This window comes from Nannospalax galili, unplaced genomic scaffold, assembly GCF_000622305.1.
Source record: "Nannospalax galili isolate Female #2095 unplaced genomic scaffold, S.galili_v1.0 scaffold229, whole genome shotgun sequence".
Taxonomy (NCBI): domain Eukaryota; kingdom Metazoa; phylum Chordata; class Mammalia; order Rodentia; family Spalacidae; genus Nannospalax; species Nannospalax galili.
Window position 1 is genome coordinate 1,870,967 of NW_008360328.1, and position 21,265 is coordinate 1,892,231.

At 38.1% G+C, this 21,265-nt stretch overlaps 1 protein-coding gene across 1 annotated transcript in view; it reads left to right on the top strand.

The window, feature by feature from the left end:
- The window catches only part of Arhgef12 (Rho guanine nucleotide exchange factor 12), a gene marked incomplete in the record, with an annotated part of 157,785 nt that overhangs the window by 58,433 nt on the left and 78,087 nt on the right, over nucleotides 1-21,265 (top strand). The window contains 3 exon segments of the mRNA XM_008826048.3: nucleotides 8,718-8,741; nucleotides 10,723-10,808; nucleotides 12,646-12,702. Coding sequence (XP_008824270.2) covers nucleotides 8,718-8,741; nucleotides 10,723-10,808; nucleotides 12,646-12,702 — 167 coding nt within the window.

Sequence of the window (21,265 nt, forward strand, 5' to 3'; positions counted from 1 at the left end):
TACTGTGACAAAACACTCTGACCAGTACCAACTTGGGGAGGAAAGGGTTTATTCAGCTTACATCTCCCAGGTCGCAGTTCATCAGGGAGCCCAAGGTAGGAACTCAGGGCAGGAACCTGGAGGCAGGAGCTGGAGCATAGGCCATGGAGGAATGCTGCTTACTGGCTTGCTCCCCTGGCCCTTGCTCAGCCTGCTTTCTTATGCAGCACAGGCCCACCTGCCCAGGGGTGGCACCACCCACAGTGGGCTGGGCCCTCCCACATCACTCATCAAGAAGATGCCCCTCAGACATGGCCACAGGCCAGTCCAATAGAGGCAATTCCCCAATTGAGGCTCCCTTAACCCAGGTGTGTCAAGTTGACACTAAAGCCATCCAGCACAGGGGGAATGCCACTTAAGAATGTGTTAGAAAAGAAGAAAAATCTAAAACTGGTGATATGAACTTCCATCTTAAGAAACTAGAAAAAGAAAACCGGAGAAAGAAGAGCAAACTAAAACCAAAGTAAATGGAGAAAAGAAATAATGGTTGGAGTAGGAGTCCACAAAGGAGAAAACTGTTAAGCAATAGAGAATTAAACCAAAAGCTGGTTCTTTTGAGAAAATTAATAAAATCTTTAACTTTTAGTTGGTTAGCTAACCTAACTGCTAGCTGATCAGGACAAACATTACCAAAATCAGGAATGAAAGAGGTAACTTCACTACCGACTATGTATAGCCACCATTAAAAGGACAGTTAAGAAAATGTTATGACTAGCTTTATGCCAGTAAATTGAATTTAAGTGAAATGTGGTTTAGACTTTTATAAATTTCAATGCATAAAAGCATGTAACAATATTTGCTATATATAAAAATTGGAAGACAGCTATTTTTTTTTTTTTAATCCCAGGAGTACAAGTTTGAAGTAGGGAAGATACTCTTATATTTTCTATACTCTAAAGAGCCTAGAGTATCTTGTAGTGCCAGAAACAAAGAAGTACTAAAAATACAGAAGGGTTGGGGCATGTCAAAGGGACATAGGTCTAACCTAAAAGAACTCTCAGTAGCTTAAGCTAGAACAACCATAACATTAGATTCAATATGAAAGTATAAAGTAAATATATGTGAGCCCATACCGATAAATAAGAAAACATAACTCTTACTGAAAAATTCCCAAGACTGTCTCTACATATCTGAAATCTATATCCTCTTCCTCCAGAAGATAGAGCTTAATGCACTCAACTTCTGATATGGGCTGGATTTTTTAAAATAGCTTTAGGAAATTGTAAATTTATTGTGTGTAGGGGTAGGGGGCATATATGCCACAGTGCATGTGTAGAGGTCAGAAGACAACTTTGTAGAGTTGGCTCTCTACTTCTTCCTTTATGTGTTTTCTGAAAATCAAATTGAAGTTGTCAGGCATGCACAGCAAGCTCCTTTGCCTGCTGAGCCATCTCATCAGATTGGATTTTTAATGATTTGTTTCTAATGCATAAAGCATGACAAGTTAAAAGCAGTAGCCTTTCAGCAAAGAAGCCTGGCAAATACCACCTGAACACATGACCAAAGCTAATATTACTAGTCATATAGCATAACATGTTTGTAACCCTCTGATAAGGTTTGGAAACACCTTTCTCTGATAGGTGATGAAATGAGCACTTCATCCCTGTGATAGTCCAAAAATAAGACAACGCATACATGGACAACTAATTTTTACTGAAAGTACGAAGGAAATTCATCAGCGATAGTCTTTTGTACAGTGTTGCTTGAACAGTAGGTTGTCCATATGTAATAAGGTAAACATTTATACCTAACACATCTTGCAAAAATGATTACAAAACGTGCTGTACACCTAAAAATAAAATTGAAAATTATTAAGCTTTTAGAAGAAAGTTTAAAAAAAGAAACTTTGTGATTTGGGGTTAAACAAAGATTTCTTAGATGTGACATAAAATCTGTGCAAAGATTCAGATTCTAAATAAAAGGCATGCTCACCAGTGCTGGGATTATAGGTGTGGACTACCATGCTGTTTTTGGCAACTTGACACAAACCAGAGTCACTGGGAGGTGAGAACCTCAGGTGAGGCATTGCCTCCTTTAGATTAGCCTGTGGCCATGTCTGTGAGGCATTTTCTTTATTGCTAATTGATGTAGGAGGGCCCAGCCCACTCTTGGTCTTTGCCATCCCTAGGCCATTGGGCCTGAGCTATGTAAGAAAGGTAACTGAGGGGCTGGAGAGATGGCTCAGCATTTAAGAGCACGGGCTGCTCTTGTAGGGGACCCAGGTTCAATTCCTAGCACCCACATGGCGGTTAACAGCTGTCCACAACTCCAGTTCCAAGGGATCTGATGCATTCTTCTGACTTCCCTGGTCATTTCATGTGACATGAGTGCACTTACACATATGCAGGCAATACATTCATACACATAAAAAATAAAATAAATGAAATATTAAAAAAAAAAAACCCAGGCAGGCATGGCAGTCACTTGTGATCCATACTCTCTGAAGGCAGAGATGGGGGAATCCCTGGGCAAGCTAGCCAGCTACACTAGCTGGAATTGACAAGCCATAGGTTTAGTGAGAGACCCTGCCTCAGTAAATAAAACGGAAAGTGATTGAGGAAGACATCCAATGTCAACTTTGGATGCACACATAAATATTCAAACCTGGATACACATGTGAACATGCATGCATGCATACATGCACAAACAAGCAAAAACAACTTTGTGAGGCAAAGTGTGAAATGGCATGCATGAAACTAATTTTCTCACCTTTTTGCCTTAAAATTAGAGAACTTTATTTCCTGTGTAGTAATTTGAAAGTTTGAGACATTCAGATTTCATAAAAAAAAAATGACTTTGTGGCATAGTAAATAAATAATTCTGACCTGAAGAATTGTTAACATTTGACACTAAACCCAAAGGAAAAGCTCTTTAGTATACAACTTTTTTTTTATTTATTGTTTTATATATATTTCCAATAAAAGTATTTTAATGAAAAATAGTTTCTTCAGAAGAAATTAATAAAATGCTATCCTGTGGATATGGGAAGTATATCTATGAAAGATGTAATTGGGCTGAAGAGATGGCTCACTGGGTAAGCAGGAGAACCTGATTTTGGATTGTAGCACCCACGTAAAATGTCAGGTGTGGCCATGCTTGCCTGCTACTCAAGCATTCTGGGGGTCAGGACAAGAGGCTCACAGGGACTTGTTGGTCACCAGCCTCCCTCCAGGTTCAGTGACAGACACTGTTTCAGAAGAATGAGCAGGACATCTGATGTTGTCCTCTGACCTCTATGTGCAGGCATCCACACATAAATGTATGCATAGACCCTACATATACAAACTTAATTGTAGTGATTGAGACTTAAATCTCATCAAATAGAAATCTTTTTTTGTGGGGGCTTTTTTTTGTATCACCTCACTGGAAAGAATTAAAGTAGTGTTATATTGAATTGATCCCAAAGTTGAAAGTCACCCTACCCAATTTTAGCATTGCTAAATTCAAGATGTGTCTTCCAATGGAGGTGGATCTCTCTCTCTCTCTCTCTCTCTCTCTCTCTCTCTCTCTCTCTCTCTCTCTGCGCGCGCGTTCTGTAGTATGCATGTGAAAGTTGGAGGACAATCTTGGGTGTCAGTCTTACCTTCTACCTCTCTAAAAAATTATTTATGTAATGTGTGTGTATATATATGTACCGGTGTATGCAGTGCCTGAGGAATCCAGAAGAGGGCATTGGATCCCCAGGAACTGGAATTAGAGATGGTTGTTAGCTGCCATATGGGTGCTGGGAACCAAACCCATGTCCTCTAGAAGAGCAGTCAGTCCTCTAGAAGAGCAGTCAGTGCTCCTAACCTCTGCGCTATCTCTCCAGCCCAACTTTACACTTCTTTTGAGACAAGGTCTTTTGGTTGGTTGTCACTGTATGGCAGGTTAACTGGCTTTAGAACTTCCTCAGATTGTCCTGTCTCAACCTCCCTCCTCCCACTGGAATTTCAGACCCACATGGTCTGGCTTTAGGTGGGTTCTGGGGATTCAGACTCAGGTCCTCATGCTTGTGTGGCAAGTGATTTTACCCATTAAGCTATTTCTCCAGCCTGAGATTCTTAATAATTCTAAATTTAATAGGATTGTTTGGTCACCAACTCTTGGTAATTGTGATGCAATTTAAATAACTTTTTAACTCTCTTCATTTCAGTCATCCTTCATTTAAAATAAACATTTAGAGGAGCTGGAGAGGATGGCTCAGCAAAAAGTATTTAACTGCTCTTGGAGAGGACTTGGGTTCAGTTCCCAAAACCCACATAGTGGCTCACAGTTCCAGGGGATCCAACACCTCTTCTGGCCCTTGTGGTCACTGCATGTTCATACATATACATACACATACATACATGAAGGCAAAACATTCACATATATGAAATAATTTTTTTTTTTTTTTAAAGAAGAAACAGCCAGGCATGTTGGTACATGCCTTTAATCTCAAAATTTGGGATGCTCCCTGGAGTCAGCTCTCTGTGAGATCAAAACCAATCTGGTCTGTATAGCAAGTTCCAGGCCTAGAGGGAACTATTTAATGCCTTAGGAGAAGAGAGACAAGCATAGAAATTAAAGTTTAAGTGTGATATCCTCATTTCCTGTCATGTGGTTTCAGAATATTTGAAACTGGAGTGTGGTCAAAAGACTAGTTCTTTTCTCAGTAAAGAAAATGTGGTTCCTTGCTGGGCGTGGTGGCGCACTCCTTTATTCCCAGTTAGGGAGGCAGAGGCAGGTGGATCTCTGAGTTCAAGGCCAGCCTGTTCTACATAGTGAGTTCCAGGACAGCTGGGACTACAAGGAGACCCTGTCTCAAAAAGACAAAAAAAACCCACAAGATTTGGGAAGACCTATATACATTGCTACTTAGGACTTTAATATTAGACCTGGGAACTAATAAGGAAAAGGCATTTTGAATTGAATATATAAATTCGCTAAGGAACTCTGTAGAACTTTATATTTAGCTTGAGCTGGCCTTGAACTTTCTCTGCATTTGCCTCTGCCTCCTATGTACTAGGATTAAAAGTATATGCCACCTTGCCAGGTATCGTGTATTCTGAATGTGGCCCTTAGTTAACAGGTTTCTGGGATATAGCTGTGCTTTAGGGCATAAAGTAAGGCATGTGGTCACCTTGAACACAATGACTCAAATTCCTCATATTCTATCCATTTTCTTTTTTTTCATCATAGCTTATAATACTAAAATTTTTCTTTGCTATTTAGAAAAATCCACATAAATATGCACAAGTATATTCATTGTTTGTCCAAGTCATCATTATCATATTTTCAAACTCAGACACAATTTCATTAGACATACCTAGCATCATGTCAGCATTCAAATTCAACTGTACTGTGAAAATAGTAACCAAAGGAGATTTATGATTAGCCTGGCATTGAGTGGGCAGGAACTTGAAAACGTAGGATTTTGTTCCCCAGAATTTGTTTCATCTGCCGAATACTGAACAGGACCACTTTTTAGCCTTAGGCCTGCCTTTCTGTAGAATTTGATAGTATTTGTTATCTTTTCTTTCCTTTCTGGGTTTTCAAAATTCCCATCACAGGTTTCTACCTCTGTTTGCACATGCTAGGTACCACCCCTTGAACTTTGGTATGTTTTCTCATGATTTGCTATTTTTAATTTCTGTGATCATCAATAGATTGATGGGTCAAATCTCTAGCTCCAGGCTCTTGGGGATTCTGACTTCCTGCTTCTAGTGCTCTGATTGCATCTCTATTTCATTTAGCAGCTGGTAGGGATTTGGTTGTGGTGGCTTTCTTTTCTTTTTTTTTTTTTTTTTTTTAGACAAAGGCTCCCTGTAGCCCCAGCTGGCCTGGGAACCCCTATGTAGACCAAGCTGGCCTTGAACTTGAACTCACAGAGATCCACCTGCCTCTGTGTCACACCCAGCTTTGGTGGCTTTCTTAGCTGAAGCAAAAGAAGCCCTTGAAAGTCAGGAAGGCCCTTGGCATTGTTTTCAGTTTTAAATTACACTTATTTATTTAGCATGCATGTGTATATGTGTATACCTGTGTCACAGTGTATCCATGGAGGTCAGAAGTCATTTCTCTCCTTCCATCTTGTGAGACCTGGGAACTGGGAACTGAACTTGGATCATCAGGCTTAGCAGTAAGTGCCTGTATCCACTGAGCATTTCACTGGCCTGTGCTCTCAACATTGTTACCTATGTGTATGTATGGGTACCTATAGGTATGTGTGGGTACACACGTGTGTGCACGCACATACACACACATGCATTTTTTTTGCAGATGCTTTAACATGGAGTTAAGCAGAGAAAAATGTCAAGACTTCAAAAATGTTTTTTTAAGTTCTTCCTGTACTTGTGCATGCGGTGAACAGACTGTGAGAAGTAGCTTGCATTGTGGCAGTCTCTTCTTGGCGTCTCATTCCATTTCTGTCCTCTTTCCCTTCTCCATTCTCTTGTAAGAGAAAATAGCTCAGGAAACTTGTTAATAATCAGCAATCTGGGAACTTCCAGGATTCCTTGCCAGAATCCTCCTGGATACTACAGATCCTGACATAAGCAGCATTGTTTCGGGTAGGAGTTTTTATAATACTCTGAAGCAGTGACTGTCCTTGATAACACAGGTGTTACCCTTAGCAAGAACTGCCTGGGACTCCTCTGCCGATTTAAATTCATGTGTAAATTAAAGAAAAACCTCTACCTAGTCCCTCCTCCTCCTACTTAAAAAAGGATTATTAAATTGCTTAGGAACATCTATTCCTGAAGAGTGAGTTGTCTTTGGTAATGAAGTATTTTCTAGAACAATGGTCCTCTTGTCCCACAACCCCCTTTCCATGTTACCATTAGCTGTCTTTTGTGTTAACAAATCATCTATTAACATGGAGGTTTGTAGATTCTTTGTCTTTTTCTGAGAATCAGTTTGATTTAAAAAGCAGTCAAAGTGAAGTTGTAATTAACCTTGTCTATTAGGAGTTTACTTGAAACTTCCTTACATCAAATGAATTGTAGTTGTTCAAATACCATGGTTCTAATGCTTATTTTTTTGCTATCTTTACTAATAGCCTCAAAAAATTAACAACAAAAAAAACATGAAACCACTGTGATCTTTGAAAAACACTTAAAAAATTTTAAGTTTACAAAAAAAGTATTATTTCCCCTGATGTTCTTAGTAAAGCATTGGGTTTTTTGTTTGTTTTTTTGTTTTTTTTAATTAGGATGTGCATGAGTGCTGGGCGTCGTGGCAGGGGGATTTCTGTGAGTTCAAGCCAGCCTGGTCTACATAGTGAATAGCTGGGGCTATAGGGAGACCCTGTCTCAAAAAGACCCCCCCCCAAAAAAATGTGTATGAGTGTATTGCCTGCATGTAGGTAGGTGCATCCACATCATGCAGTGCCCAAGGAGGTCAGAAGAGGGCGTTGGATCCCTTGGAACTAAAGTTATAGACTGTTGTTAGCTGCCATGTAGGTGCTGGGAATAGAACCTGGGTCCTCTACAAGAGCAGCCAGTGCTCTTAACTGCTGAATTTAACTCTAGCCCCAGCATTGTTCTTATTACCTAGATTAAATAGTCCTTAAAAAAATATTGTATCTTAAAATAATCTAACCAGGCAAGGTGGTGCGTGCCTTTAATCCCCCCACTAGGGAGGCCGAAGCAAGTGGGTTGCTGTGAGTTTGAGGTTATCCTGGGCTACATAGTGAAACAGCCTAAAATAAATGTGAAAAAGACATAATCAAAAGAAAAATGGGAGGAAATAAACCTTATCTTTTAAATTGTTATTTATTTTATGTGCATGAATGTATTTCTTGCATGTTTGTAAGTACACCCCTGTCATACAGTTCCTGAGGAGGCCAGAAGAGGACATCAGATCCCCTGAAATGAGTTACAGATGCTTGTGAGCTGCTGTGTGGGTGCTGGGACCCAAACCCAGAGACCACCTGTTAGATCTAATATTTGTGTGTAGCATCCAACTCTTTGCAGGAAACCTCTCTGACTCAGTGTGGTAGCACAGGTCTCTTGTCCCAGGATGCTGGAGGCTAAAACACAAATATCAGGAGTTTGTGAGGGCAGCCTGGGCTATGTAAGGAGACGAGTTTCTACTTCCCTAAATAAAACAAACAAACCAACCCCAATTACTTTACAATTTCATAGCCTGCCCACCTTCCTTTCTTTCTTCCTGCTTTTTCTTTCCTTTTCCTTTCCTTTTTCTTCTTCTTTCTTTGTATTGTTTTCAAGTCAGGCTCTTACTGTGTAGCCCAGTCTAGCCTGGAACTTGTTATGTAGTCCAGGTTGTCTTTGACCTTGGAATCTTCCAGACTTTACCTCCCAAGCCAAAGGCTTGTGCCACCATGCCCAGCTATAATATTTCTTAAAGACAACCAGGAGGAAATGCTTTGGTTCTTTCAGCTCATAGAACCCCAGAAGAACAAAACAAATGTCAGTTTTCTACTCTGGAAACATATTTTTAGTTGCTGATATTATTCCAAAGGTAATTTTTTCAAGGTTTCTATTTATTAAAGCTAAAAATAAATAACTGAAAATGAGATTCAGTGATGTGAAAGATTAAAAAATGGAGTTCAACAGCTGCCCTACCAGTTGAATCTTGCTTTAGGAAAGTTAGCATGGGATTTTAATGCCCTTCTGGTTTAGTATAATTTAATAGATAATAACAGAATCTGTATAAGTGAAGTAATGACAAATATCTGTTTTTGTTTTCCTTTGTTTCAGGTTTCCCCTCAAAAAACCTATAAGGTAAGTTGTTCAGTGCTCTTCATACTAAAGTGTAGGTTAAGTTTTAATTAGAAGCATTCCTTTGAAATTATAGAGATTTTTGTGGTTTTTGAGAATGTGAATTTTAGTACAAAATTTCATAGTGCTTCACAGATTTCAAATAGAACAGGTGTTGCATATTTTTTCTGGAACCTAGCCTTGTTTTGATAATATTTTCAGTGTTTTTAGTATAAGCATTTAAACAGTTTATTCAAATTGACACTTTAAGGTCACTCCCCATGAAGAAATTTAATTTTAAAATCTGTGACTGTTTTGAATTGTAAGTTGCTTAGGGAGGTGAAAATGGACTGCTAGCATGTTTTATCACTTGAGTGACTATCAGTGCCTTTAATGAACCCATCTAGCCTTAATTATTTTAAGATAATTAAGGGAAAAAAAAGTTGAAAATGTTCAGATTTGTCCGTATGTATGCACATACTCATTTCCTGGGGAAAAGGAATCTGAGACGCTAACCCAGCACTGTGTTTTAACCAAAACATCATCTTTCTCTCTCATTGTAATTGCCATGCATGTTATTTAAAATATTGCTAGGATGCCATTCCTAGTAATTATAATACCTTTTATCACTTTTAGTGACAGCACTGTTCAGGATACTGGTGTTAGCCTTTCAGTTAACTGGAAGTGTATGCATCATAGGCCCTTTTCCTATTGCCCAGCCATCATTTGATCCTTGCTAAGCCTTAGAAAAAAATAATAAGCTGGGCATGGTGGTGCATGCTTTTAATCCCAGCACTTGGGAGGCAGAGGCAAAGGCAGGCCTGTCTCTGTGTGTTCACAGACAGCCTGGTCTACATAGCAAGTTTCAGGCTTGCTAACTCCCTAGCTGGAGCTACAAGGAGATCCCATCTCAACCACTATCCACCCTCTCCTTGCCAAAAAAACCTCCAATAATGCTGGTGTCATCTTGGGGCAAAGGTGTTTGGCTAAGACTTCTGTGGCTAATCCCTAACCCTACACAGGTTAAAGGGAGGCTTGCCTAAGGTAGGCCTGTGCGGTTTTTTTTTTTGGTTTTTTTTGTGTTTTTTTTTTTTTTTTTTAAATCAACTGTTGTTATGCATGTTATAGTTACATAGTGATTTTGAGCTCGTGCATAGTATATATAAGGTCAGGGGATGTGTTGTATTCATTTGGGGCATTGTTTTCATATTATTAAATGAAAATGATAGTGATTAACCCATGAAAATACTAAAAATGGTGCATATTTATCTCTGAGAATAAAATAGACTTCAATAATGGATACTATTTTATTAATTGAGGACCTTATATAACAAACACATAGCCCGAGTTGAATTTTTAAAAGTTTTTGAAAAATACAGCAGCCTAGGTCTCTCCTAGGTTTTATTTTGTTTTTTCCTCTTGAGACAGGGTCTCCCTGTAGCCCCAGGTAGCCTGGAACTATGTAGACATGCCTGGCTTCCATATCACAGAGATCCACCTGCCTCTGCCTCCTGAGTGCTGAGATTAAAGGCATGTGCCACTGTGGCTGGCTGTTTTGTTTTTTTGTTTTTGACAGGGTCTCCCTAGTCCCAGCCTGCCTGGAAGTCACTGTGTGCACCAGGCTGCCCTCAGTCTCCCAGCGATCCACTTTCCTCTGCCTCTTGAGGACTAAGATTAAAGCCGTGTGTCATTTTGTTTATGTTTTTTTTCAAGACATGTTTTGGAGCTGGAATGATTGATTGCCTTGTGGTTAAGAATGCTTGCTCTTCCAGAGTACCAGAGTCAGTTCCCAGAACCCACTTTGGGCAGTTCACATTTTCACCTGTAATTTCAGCTCCAGGGGATCTCACACCCTTTTCTGGCCTCTGTGGGCGCCTGCATCCACATGTACATACATATGTCACACACATACACACGAAAAAGACACATTTGTGGAATTTTTATATCAAGATTTTACTGTGATTATTTTCTTACAGTAATATTTGATTGTTCTGATTTAACTTAGGCATGGAAGTATTTTGAACCGAGAGTCACCAACAGATAAGAAGCAGAGAGTCGAACGCAGCACATCACATGATTTTGACCCAACAGGTAAAATACTCTTGTTCTTCCAAAGAATATTTTCAGAGAGGTGAGGTTCAGAACCATAGAGCTATGACTCAACATGCTCAGTGTGGTTGCTTTGTACCCATTCACACCTCCCAGTTGTGTAGCATCACCTTTGCAGTCAGCATGAATGAATGCACTCTTAATTCTCAACACCATGGACTCCACAGTGGAGGCATCATTATAAAGATAATGATGGCTGTAGAAATAGCTGTCCTAGTATAGGATGAATTAAAGTATAAGTACTAGTGTGTCATGAAACCAAGGGTATAACAACTGCAAACTTCTGTATTCCCTAAAAACTCAGTTGTGAGTGTTGTGAATCGATGGATTAGCTACAATGCAATTTCAAAAACTAATGATTATCTTATTTTGAATAAGGAAATGAATAGAAACCCCCTTTTCTTATTTTTTTCCCTCCCTCTTTTGTTTTTGAGACAGAATCTGACTTTATAACTCAGTCTGGCCTTAACTTTGTGATCCTCCTGCCTCAGCCTCTCCCTGAGATTACAGGCATATGCCATAGTGCCCAGCAGAAACCCTTCCCTTTCTTCAGTCAAAAAGTACTGTGAACTCAGCTATCTTGCAATCTCCACGTGTTGATTTTTCCTAGATTTTCCTCCGCCGCCTTCTTTCTCCCTGTAATTTCAGTACTTGGTTTGTAAAAATTGCTTAATAATAATTTTGTTGTTTTCATTTAAAATTTGTAATATGTTCTTTTTTGTAAAATTTATTTGATTTATTTATTTTTATTTTATGTGTATAAGTATTTTGCCTGCATGTTATGTGAGTACACCATATGCATGCAGTGCCCATGGAGGCCAGAAGAGGGCATTGGGTCCCCTGGAACGAGACACTTGTTAGCCACCATGTGGGTGCTGGGAACTAAACCCTGGTCCTCTGCAAGAGCAGCCAGTACTCTTAACTGCTGAGCCATCTCTCTAGCCCAGATATACTTTCTTTGAGCATGTATTATTTAGTTGTATGTCCCTGTGACAAAAGATAAATGTTTTAATACCAAATACACAAATATATGTCCTATCAAGACATTTTTACTTAGAAACAATTTTAAATATTTAATAGAGAATAATGTTTTATGTGAATATTTGACATTTCATACTTTTAGGATAATCTCCTTTTTGAAAAAAAATTTAAGTATTATCTAAGAAGGGAAAACTAGGAAGTAAGTAATGAAAAATTTACTTTGCATCTTGGGTAGTAAATAAAAGAAACCAACCATTGGTTTAGGATACTTTGGTGGAAGGTGTAGCAATATGTCACTTAACAAATCTCCATTCAGAGGATTCTCTATTTTTGATGCCTAAGTTTGAAATTACAGGCTTGGAGTCTTTTATTTATATAATTAGTTACTGTCTTTTTAATAATGGTCATGCATTTCTGCCCTATGTTCACAAAAATATTGTAGTCATTTTAGTATTTTTAGATGTATTCTGTATTGCTTGTATGTGAAGTGCCTGTCTCCAAAGACAGATTTCACAAAGAGGTACAGTACTTCATAATGAACTTAGTATAGTTTTAGTGCTTTTGTCATCTCTACAATTATCAGATGATGTATTTGATAGACTATTCATGTGTTGTTTTGTTTGTATTTTTATTGCACTGTCTTTTCTTTACTCCTTAAAATATGTCATTACCTGTGCTGTTCATGACTACTCTAAGAGCTATCATCTGTGATGTTCATACTTTTATGTTTGCACGAATTAACTTGATCATGATTCATTTCTTTTTTCCCCATGAATTTTTCCCCTTACATTGGTCTCCATATTTTCTATATCTCTCCTTTTCTCCCGCTCTTGTGCAGATAGCTCCTCCAAGAAGACAAAGTCTAGTTCAGAGGAGAGTAGATCCGAGATCTATGGTAAGCTAATGTAGCTAATTCAGCCTTGCACCTTTGGAGCTTGCTTCATGCTGTTTCCCTTTGTTTTTGATAACTGCAGCCTTTCTTGTGTCTGCTCTGCATGGCATGATCACTGCAGGGAAAGGGAGCCTGGGGTTCTAATGTGGCTGTGACGTGACATGAAAGCTTAAGATTACTAGAAACTAACATTATAGGTTGAGAATAGGCCACATTACCCATCTGTTTCTCCACTGTGTAAGGAAAGTGGTTGCTTCTAACAAGGTGGGTTCAGGTTTCTCTGAGTAACATGGATGAACTTTGAATTCTTGGTATCTCTTAGGTTGTGTAGAATTTAAGCAACTCAGTCTTTTACTGCAAGAATAGTACTGACATTTAAATGTATAAGCAGTTCATTGGAAGTTTTTAGTTTTTATTTATATATTTTTAATTGGTTTGTCACCTGGAAAAGTCATTCTTGTAGAATATATCCATAATTACAGAATTTTGTATTTTATTTTCATGCTTGAAACATTATGACTTTTGGAAGTTTCCCTGAAGCCTACTCTGAATAAGAAAATCTCAAAATACATTTTAAAAATAATCTTCATAGCCGGGCGTGGTGGCACATGCCTTTAATCCCAGCGCTCAGGAGGCAGAGACAGGCAGATCTCTGTGAGTTCAAGGCCAGCCTGGTCTACATAGCATGTTCCAGGACAGCTGGGGCTGCAGGGAGACCCTGTCTCAAAAAAGACAACCCCCCCCCAAAAAAAAACTTCATAAAAGAGTAAATCACCTGGATTTGTAAACTTTTTCAACAAATGATGAAAATGCTAGTTTTTCCTGTATTCTGTTCTGTCTTCCAAAATACAACAAACCATATATATATATATATGTATGTATGTATATATGAAGTTCATTTAGATTTTTCTTCCTTTTTTAAAAAAAATTATTTTTATGTGAATGAGTGTTTTGCCTGCATGTATGTAAATGTACCTGTATTGTGCAATGCCCACAGAAGCAAGATGAGGCCACTGGATCCCCTGGAACTGGAATTATGGGTGGCTGTTAGCTGCCATGTGGGTGCTGGGAACTGAACCCAGGGCGTCTGTAAGAGCAGCCAAAGCTCTTAACCACTGAGCCATCTCTCCAGCCCCAAACAAACTTTTTAAAACAAGTTTGCTGTGTAGTCTCAGGCTGTCCTGGAACCCACTATATACATTAGTTAGCCTGGAACTTGAAATGATCCTCCAGCCTCTGCCTCCTGACTGTTGGGATTATGGACATGCACCAACAAACACAGCTACCTAATTTGGTTTTTTTAGAAAAATTAATAGGTGAGCACTACCTGGAATCAAGACTTTAAAACTAAGCAAACCAAGTCTTCTCTAGCTGAGCCAAATGTCTATTGAGTGGAAGTTTATTTAGATGTTTCCTGCTTTGCCCTATATGAGAGGGAAAAATATATATGGAATTGTCCCTAACTCCTTGGAAAATTTGACAATTGATATCTTCTGTCATCTGTTTTGTCTTAGTATTACTAAGTCTCAGTGTAATTAATACTATATGTTAGGTACCTGCTCATAGCTTTTTACTTGATTTTTTTTTCTGTGTAGTTCAAGTGTACTAGGCCTTATATCACATTGAGTTTATGCTTTTTTCTTCTCTCCAAAGTAGTTTGACTCAATATTCTGCATTTCTGCTATAAGTATAAAACTTCCTATAGTTTAGTCTCTCCTGAGGAATGTGAACACTTTATCCCTCTAGCCCCATTCTTTCTAGTAGTTTTTACAATGTCGTATTTAATATTCCTAACCATTTTCCTAGGTCTTCGGTATGTGTATAGAAACTTGTTTGCTTTGGATGATGACTAACACTTTAGGAATATAGGACAAAAATATTAATACTAATATTTTTCTTACCAGTGATAGGAATTTTTGTACTAGTCCAGACATGCCATTGGCTTGGTAGTAATAGAAGCATTTTAAGTGGTGCTTAGGAAGGAAGGTGTGTCTTCTTAGTTCAGTCAATCCTTAAGAACCCTTGAAATACCATCTTTTTTTGAAGGAACTGAACTGACTCCTCAAAAAATAAATAAATAAATAAATAAATAAATAAATAAATAAATAAATAAATAAATAAATAAATAAATAAATAAAAAACTCACTCACTAGAGGGATAAATTAAGACATCTAGCTTGTAAATGTTGATCTCTTTCATTGTAATGTAATATGTAGATGGGCTTCTTTAGACTATGCAATTGGGATAGTTGAAGAAGATACTCCAGAAGTCAAGGAACTATTGGAAATATGAGGCTATGACTGAGTAGATTCATAGCAAGTATGAACATTCTGTGGGGTGTAGGGTCTTATTACAAGTCCATTTCAACCTGTGAAAAATATGTATTATCTTCTCTTGAGATAAAATTCTTTAGCTGTGGGTGCCAAATACAGATGTCACTCCAATTATTTCAAACTTTCTTTGCCATTCTTACTACTTTGAGAGATAGATTTGCTTACTCATTTTAAAAGATAAACAAATGTTTGCTTTATATAGACTACTTTTGTAAAGCTTCCTCCCAGTATAGTCCAGTCAGTATTTATTCCATTTGTCTTTCTGTACTTTTTGGAGTCTATTGGACATTTATGGATGCATTTTTCTGAACTGCTGTTTTCTTTTTTTTTTTTATTGTTCTTAGCGTATTTTTTGGTACTATAAATGATTAAGCTCTTGTCCATATTTTTTTAATTGAAATTTTGCAATTTTCATACAATGTAATTTGATAGTATTTAGATTCCCTCCCTATCCACACCTCCCCTTATTGCCCCCATGCCCAATTTAAAGTACTCTATTTTATATATAATAAGGCTTATGGAATCTAATTTGTGTCTCCAGATGTCCTTCAGTATGGGTTCATCCACTGGAGCCTGGTTAACCTACGAAAAATCTCATGCTTGAAAGAGACTATCTCTGCCCCTCTCAGCAGCCATTTCATTAGGTGGTGTTGGAGCTTCTTATCCACTTCTTTGTTGTCTATGCTAGAATTTTGTCCGGTTTTAGCTTGCATGGGACTTGTGCATGCTGTCACTGTTGCTGTGAGTTCCCATGAGTAACTGATCAGGTGTCAGGAAAAACTTGTTTCCTTATGGTCATCTACTACCTCTGGCTTTTAGAATCTTTCTGCTCCCTTTTTCATAATGATCCCTGAGTCTTGGGAGACAGAAGTTTGATATGGGTGTCTTATTTAGGGATAAGCACTCTGCAGCCACTTGTTCTCTGGACGTTGGCCAGTTGCGGGTTTCTGAGTTAATCACCATCTGTTTCATAAGGAAACTTCTCTGGTGAGAATTGAGAGATGCATTAATCTGTAGGTATACTAGTAAGTCATTAAGAGTCAGTTTAACATGGTAACTATTTAGTAGAAAACTAGTATTAGGTTCTGTGTCCTGTGACCTGTTTAGCCTCAGATTCTTAAGCCTGATATAAGTGTCAGGTATGGGCTCCATCCTAGGAAGCAAACCCTAAATCCAGTTAGAGAGTGGTTGGTTACTCACATAGTGTTTCTGCCACTATTGCACTGGTGGGCATATCTTGCCAGGCCAGTTGCTACTGTGGTTCATAGGATTCACAGCTGGGTAAGATTGATGATTATTTTTTCCTTCCAGTAGCATGCAGAGTACATTCCAGCACTACAAACTGCAATATTTTTTTTTAGTGATGCTTAATTTTCCTTCTTTTTTTTTTTTTTTTTTTTTTTTTTTTTTGGTCTTTCTGAGACAGGGTCTTCTTGTAGCCCCAGCTGTCCTGGAACTCACTGTGTAGACCAGGCTGGCCTCGAACTCACAAAGATCTGCCTGCCTCTGCCTCCCAAGTGCTGGGATTAAAGGCGTATGCCACCATACCCGGCTTCCTTCTTTTTTTTTTAAACATGTGCATATAGCTTTTGTTTTATGTTGTTGTTGTTCTATTTGGGGTTTTTGTGTTTGTTTATTTTGAGACAAGAGCTCGTATATAATGTTGTCTGGCCTTGAATTCCTGATCTTCTTGCCCCTACCTCCTAGTGCTGGGATTATAGGTATATACATACCATCATGCTTGGATTTTGTTGTTGTAAAACAGAGTCTTGCTATAGAGCTCTGGCTTACCTTGAATTCTGTGTAGCCAAAGTTGTTCCTAAACTCCAGATAATCCTCCTGTCTCAGCCTCCCATGTACTAGAATATAGGCATTATTTACTAATACTGTGAAGAACTTTTTCTTTTTTTAAAAAAATATTTTATTATTTTTATTTTATGTGTATGAGTATTGCCTGCATGTGTGTAAGTACACCCATGTTGTACAATGCCTGTGGAGTCAGAAGGCGGTAGCGGATTCCTCTGGAACTGGAGTTATGGATAGTTGTTAGCTGCCATGTGAGTGCTGAGATTGAACGCAGGTCTTCTGCAAGAGCAGCCAGTCCTCTTAACCACTTAGCCATCTTTCCAGCCTACTGCTGTGAAAAACTTTTCTGGTTACTGTGGGATATGGAGATTCAGTAAAGGAAGCTTAAACTACTTTTTTTCTTCTTTTTTTTTTTTTTTTTCCCCTAACTTGTATCTTGATGTTATGAAGAGATTTCCACTGAGAGTATTTTGTGAAAGAATAAACCAGCACTTGGGAGGCAGAGTCAGGCAGATCTCTGTGAGTTCAAGGCCAGTCTGGTCTACATAGCGAGTTCCAGGACAGCTGGGGCTACAGGGAGACCCTGTCTCAAAAAAACCAAAAAAAAAAAAAAAAAGCCATCTTAGCATGCTTGTGCTCCCATAACAAAAACTACAGTCCGTGTGGCTTAAACAATAGAAATTTTATTTTCTAACAGTTCTAGAAGCTGGAAGTCTGAAATATGGAAGTCTGAAATATGAATGCTACTGTAATTTGGCTGATAAGGTTGCAGATGATTGTGTTCTCGCTGTCCCCTCGCATGGACTTTCTAGATTCTGGTGTCTGTTCTAGTCCGGTCATGAGGGGCTCACCTTCATGATGTCCTCTAATTCTAATTACCTTCAAAAAGCCCAACCTCATGCCGAACATGTTGGTGCATGCCTTTAATCCCAGCCCTCAGGAGGCAGAGACAGACAGATCTCTATGAAATAGAGTCCAGCTTGGTCTACATAGTGAGTTCCAGGGAGGGGCCTGGACTGGGGAGACCCTGTCAAAGAAAAAAGCCCACCTCTAAATACTGTTACTTTAGGGATTGAGCCATCAACAAAGGGATTCTGAGGGGACATAGCATTCAGATCATAATAGAAGAAAACTGTTAGCATATATCTCTTACCTGAAATGATTGAGACCAGAATTGTTGGGGATTTTGATTGTTTTGGGGTCCTTTTTTTTTTTTTAAGACATGGTCTCACTGTCGCCCCAGCTGAATTTACCATGTAGACCAGGCTGGCCTTGATCTGAGTGCTGGGATTAAAGGTGTGCCCTAGCTACTTTTGGATTTTCAAATACTAGCATATACCTAATGAGTTTATGGGGTTGGAATATATCTCTAAACATGAAATTTATGTTTAATCCATACCATTTACATCATATATACAATCAGAAGGTAATTTCATACAGTATTTTTAGTAATTTTTGGATATTTTGACTAAGATAGCACCATCTCCTGAGGTCAAGTGTGGACCTTTCCACTATGGCATCATGCTGGCACTCTATATATTACAGATTTTGGAGTGCTTTGGATTTTAGATTTTTGGATTAGGGACAATGAGCCTGTACTTGGATATGGTTTGGATACTTGAGAGTGTGAATTTTTAAAAGTTATATTTTTCTCATTCAAGTTTCTCATATCTTCAAAAGGAAAGCTCTTGGTTTGACTCTTGCTCCCACCAAGTTACTATTGTCTTTTCTTTTTCAGCCTTGCAAAGAGCATTCTACATGAGCCTTCTGTGTTCTTATAACGCAGTCACTTCTTATTCATTTGAAATCTTACTTCTAAACTTATATTATCTTAAAGGTGAATCAAATATCCTACTTGAAAGCCTATTAATTTTGTTTCTAGTCTTCTGTACTGCTTGACAATATAGATTGCTTTGATAATAGTTCATTTTTCATATTTCATTAACCTGATTTTCTTCTTTTTATGATTGTCTTGTCTCTGTTTGATTGCCAGCTCACTTTAAATCTACCATCATAGTTTGTGTGTGTGTGTGTGTGTGTGTGTGTGTACATACACATATGTGAGTGTGTGTCCATGCTCTTGTGTATGTGCACATGTGTGTGTGCATATGGCGACTACAGGTCAACGTTGAATGTCTTCCTCAATTGTTTACCTTATTTTGTGAGACATCATCTCTCATTGAACATGAAGTTTGCACTTAGCTTGACTGGCTGACCTGCAAGTCACAGGGACTTTGCCTCTCCGATGCTAGGATTACTGATGGGCACCACTGTGCTTTGCCCAGATTTTATGTGAGTGCTAAAGATCAAATACAGGCCTTCATACATACAGTCATTGCAAGTACTTTACCAACTGAGCATTCTTCCCAGGACAGTTTTTGTTTTTGTTTTTGTTTTTGTTTTCTGCTTGCTTGTTTTGAGACAGGGTCTGACTAACTGGTCTTGAACTTCAGATCCTCTTGTCTCAGCCTCTAGTACTAGGATTGTAGACATACACCACTGAGCCTGGCTTCTGTTGTTGTTTGTTTTGTTTTGAGACAGGGTCTAGGGTAGCCTAAGCTGGCTTCTAACTCTCTAGATAGCTAAGGATGACTTTGAACTCCTTAACTTCCCATTTCTACCTCCCAGTGCTGGGATTATAGATGTGCACAACTGAGCTCAGTCCTCATTACAGTATTTTTTATCCTTTACTCTTTTACCTTCTTTAGTTTCCATCATGTCATTGGATTATTTTATTAGATTCATAACTTTCTTCTGTTTCAGTTTCATGTTGATCCACTTCCTTTATTCTGTTTTTCTGCAGTCTGCCTTTACTTGTCAGACTATTGTTACTAAAGCAGATTTAATCATTTACTTGCTAGGAAAGTACAGATAGTTACTAAGACATGCCATACTTGTTCCCAATTCATCATTCTGCTTTAATCTTCTCTTACCTTTAGTACCAGACTATCTTCTAAATTTTGGTTTTCCAGATATGTCTTGGTCCTTTTTCTTTGCTCAGTGCATTCCTATTGACTTGTGTGCTTTTCTGCAGTTAAGAATCCTACCCATTCTTTAAAGGCTCAGTTCAGACACTGATTTACCTAACTACAGTTAGATAAGAGGAAGAGGTTCAAGATAGGTTTCTCATGATTTATGAAGATAACATTGTATTATTGAACTGTAAAGAGAATGGTTATTCAGTGTTCTTACCAGAAAAACAGTAACTGTGTGAATACTTTGGTTAATTAGGTAGATTTAGTCATTCTGAAATTTACATGTGATTCAGAACATTATATTTTGCACAGAAGATAACATACAATTTTATCTGTCAATTAAAAAAATATTGCTTCTCTCATAAGCCTTTTCAAGGATTGCCCAGCTACCTTGTTGTTTCTGAACTTTGGCATCCTGCTTGGAATTTGCGTCTGTAGTCCTCTTTGTAGATCCCATGCCTCATTTGCTGGAAGTGAGTTTTGAGTGAATGAATGCTAAGATCCAGATGAAGTATTTTAGTAGAGAGAATTGATGGCACAAAGTCTTCACTTACTTTAATTGGTTCTTTTCTTCCCTTCTGAAAAAACTTTAAAGTAGAAGAAAATGTAACTTACAAAAGAGATTTATTTCTGGTAGATATCTGAAAGAATGAAATCATTGCACTTAGAACCTGAGGCTCCTCTTGCTGGCAGCATTGTGTATTTAGAATGCAGAAGCTTCTTAATCAAAGGATTATCTGAGGTCTTACTCATAAAACATGTATGTCTGGCAGCAGTTTAAAAATGAGCTGTTTTTATTAGGTTGCACATGATTTTCTTCCACACCCTTCCCTGAAGGTAATTCTTAAGAGGTGAGACTTAGAGAGGTTTGGTCATGCAATAAAATAAAGGTGAAGAAAGATTAATGTATGTTCTCTGAAACCAACTTAGTATGGAAGGTTTAGCATGCTGCCTTACATGTTTAACACTTCGTTTTCTTTAATTTACTATCTGGCACTATAGTTGTAAACTTTTTCCAGAAATATATTTATAGTGAAACTTGTGCCGAATGCCTTCCCACATTTTTCAGAATACCTTTTTATAATATCTTCTTTTTCTTTCCAAAACATTACAGACTCTTTTTCACATTCTAAATACTATCATTTCCCATTCTAAATACTATCTGTTGAATAAGAAGCAATCTTAGGTGGGCTTGGTAGTACACTCTTGTAAACCTAGCACTCTGGAATGCTGGGCAGGAGGATCACAAATTCACGGCCAGCCTGGGCTAAAGAATGAGTTCAAAGCCAACCTGGGCTACCTAGAAAGACACTGTCTCAAAACAAATAAAAAAGGCAGTTTTTATGTTGATTTCACATACTACATTGTTATATCAGAAAACTAAACCCTTTGTTATTATGTGAAACTCAAACTTAGGAAAGGATAATATATATATATAAAAATTTGATAGAA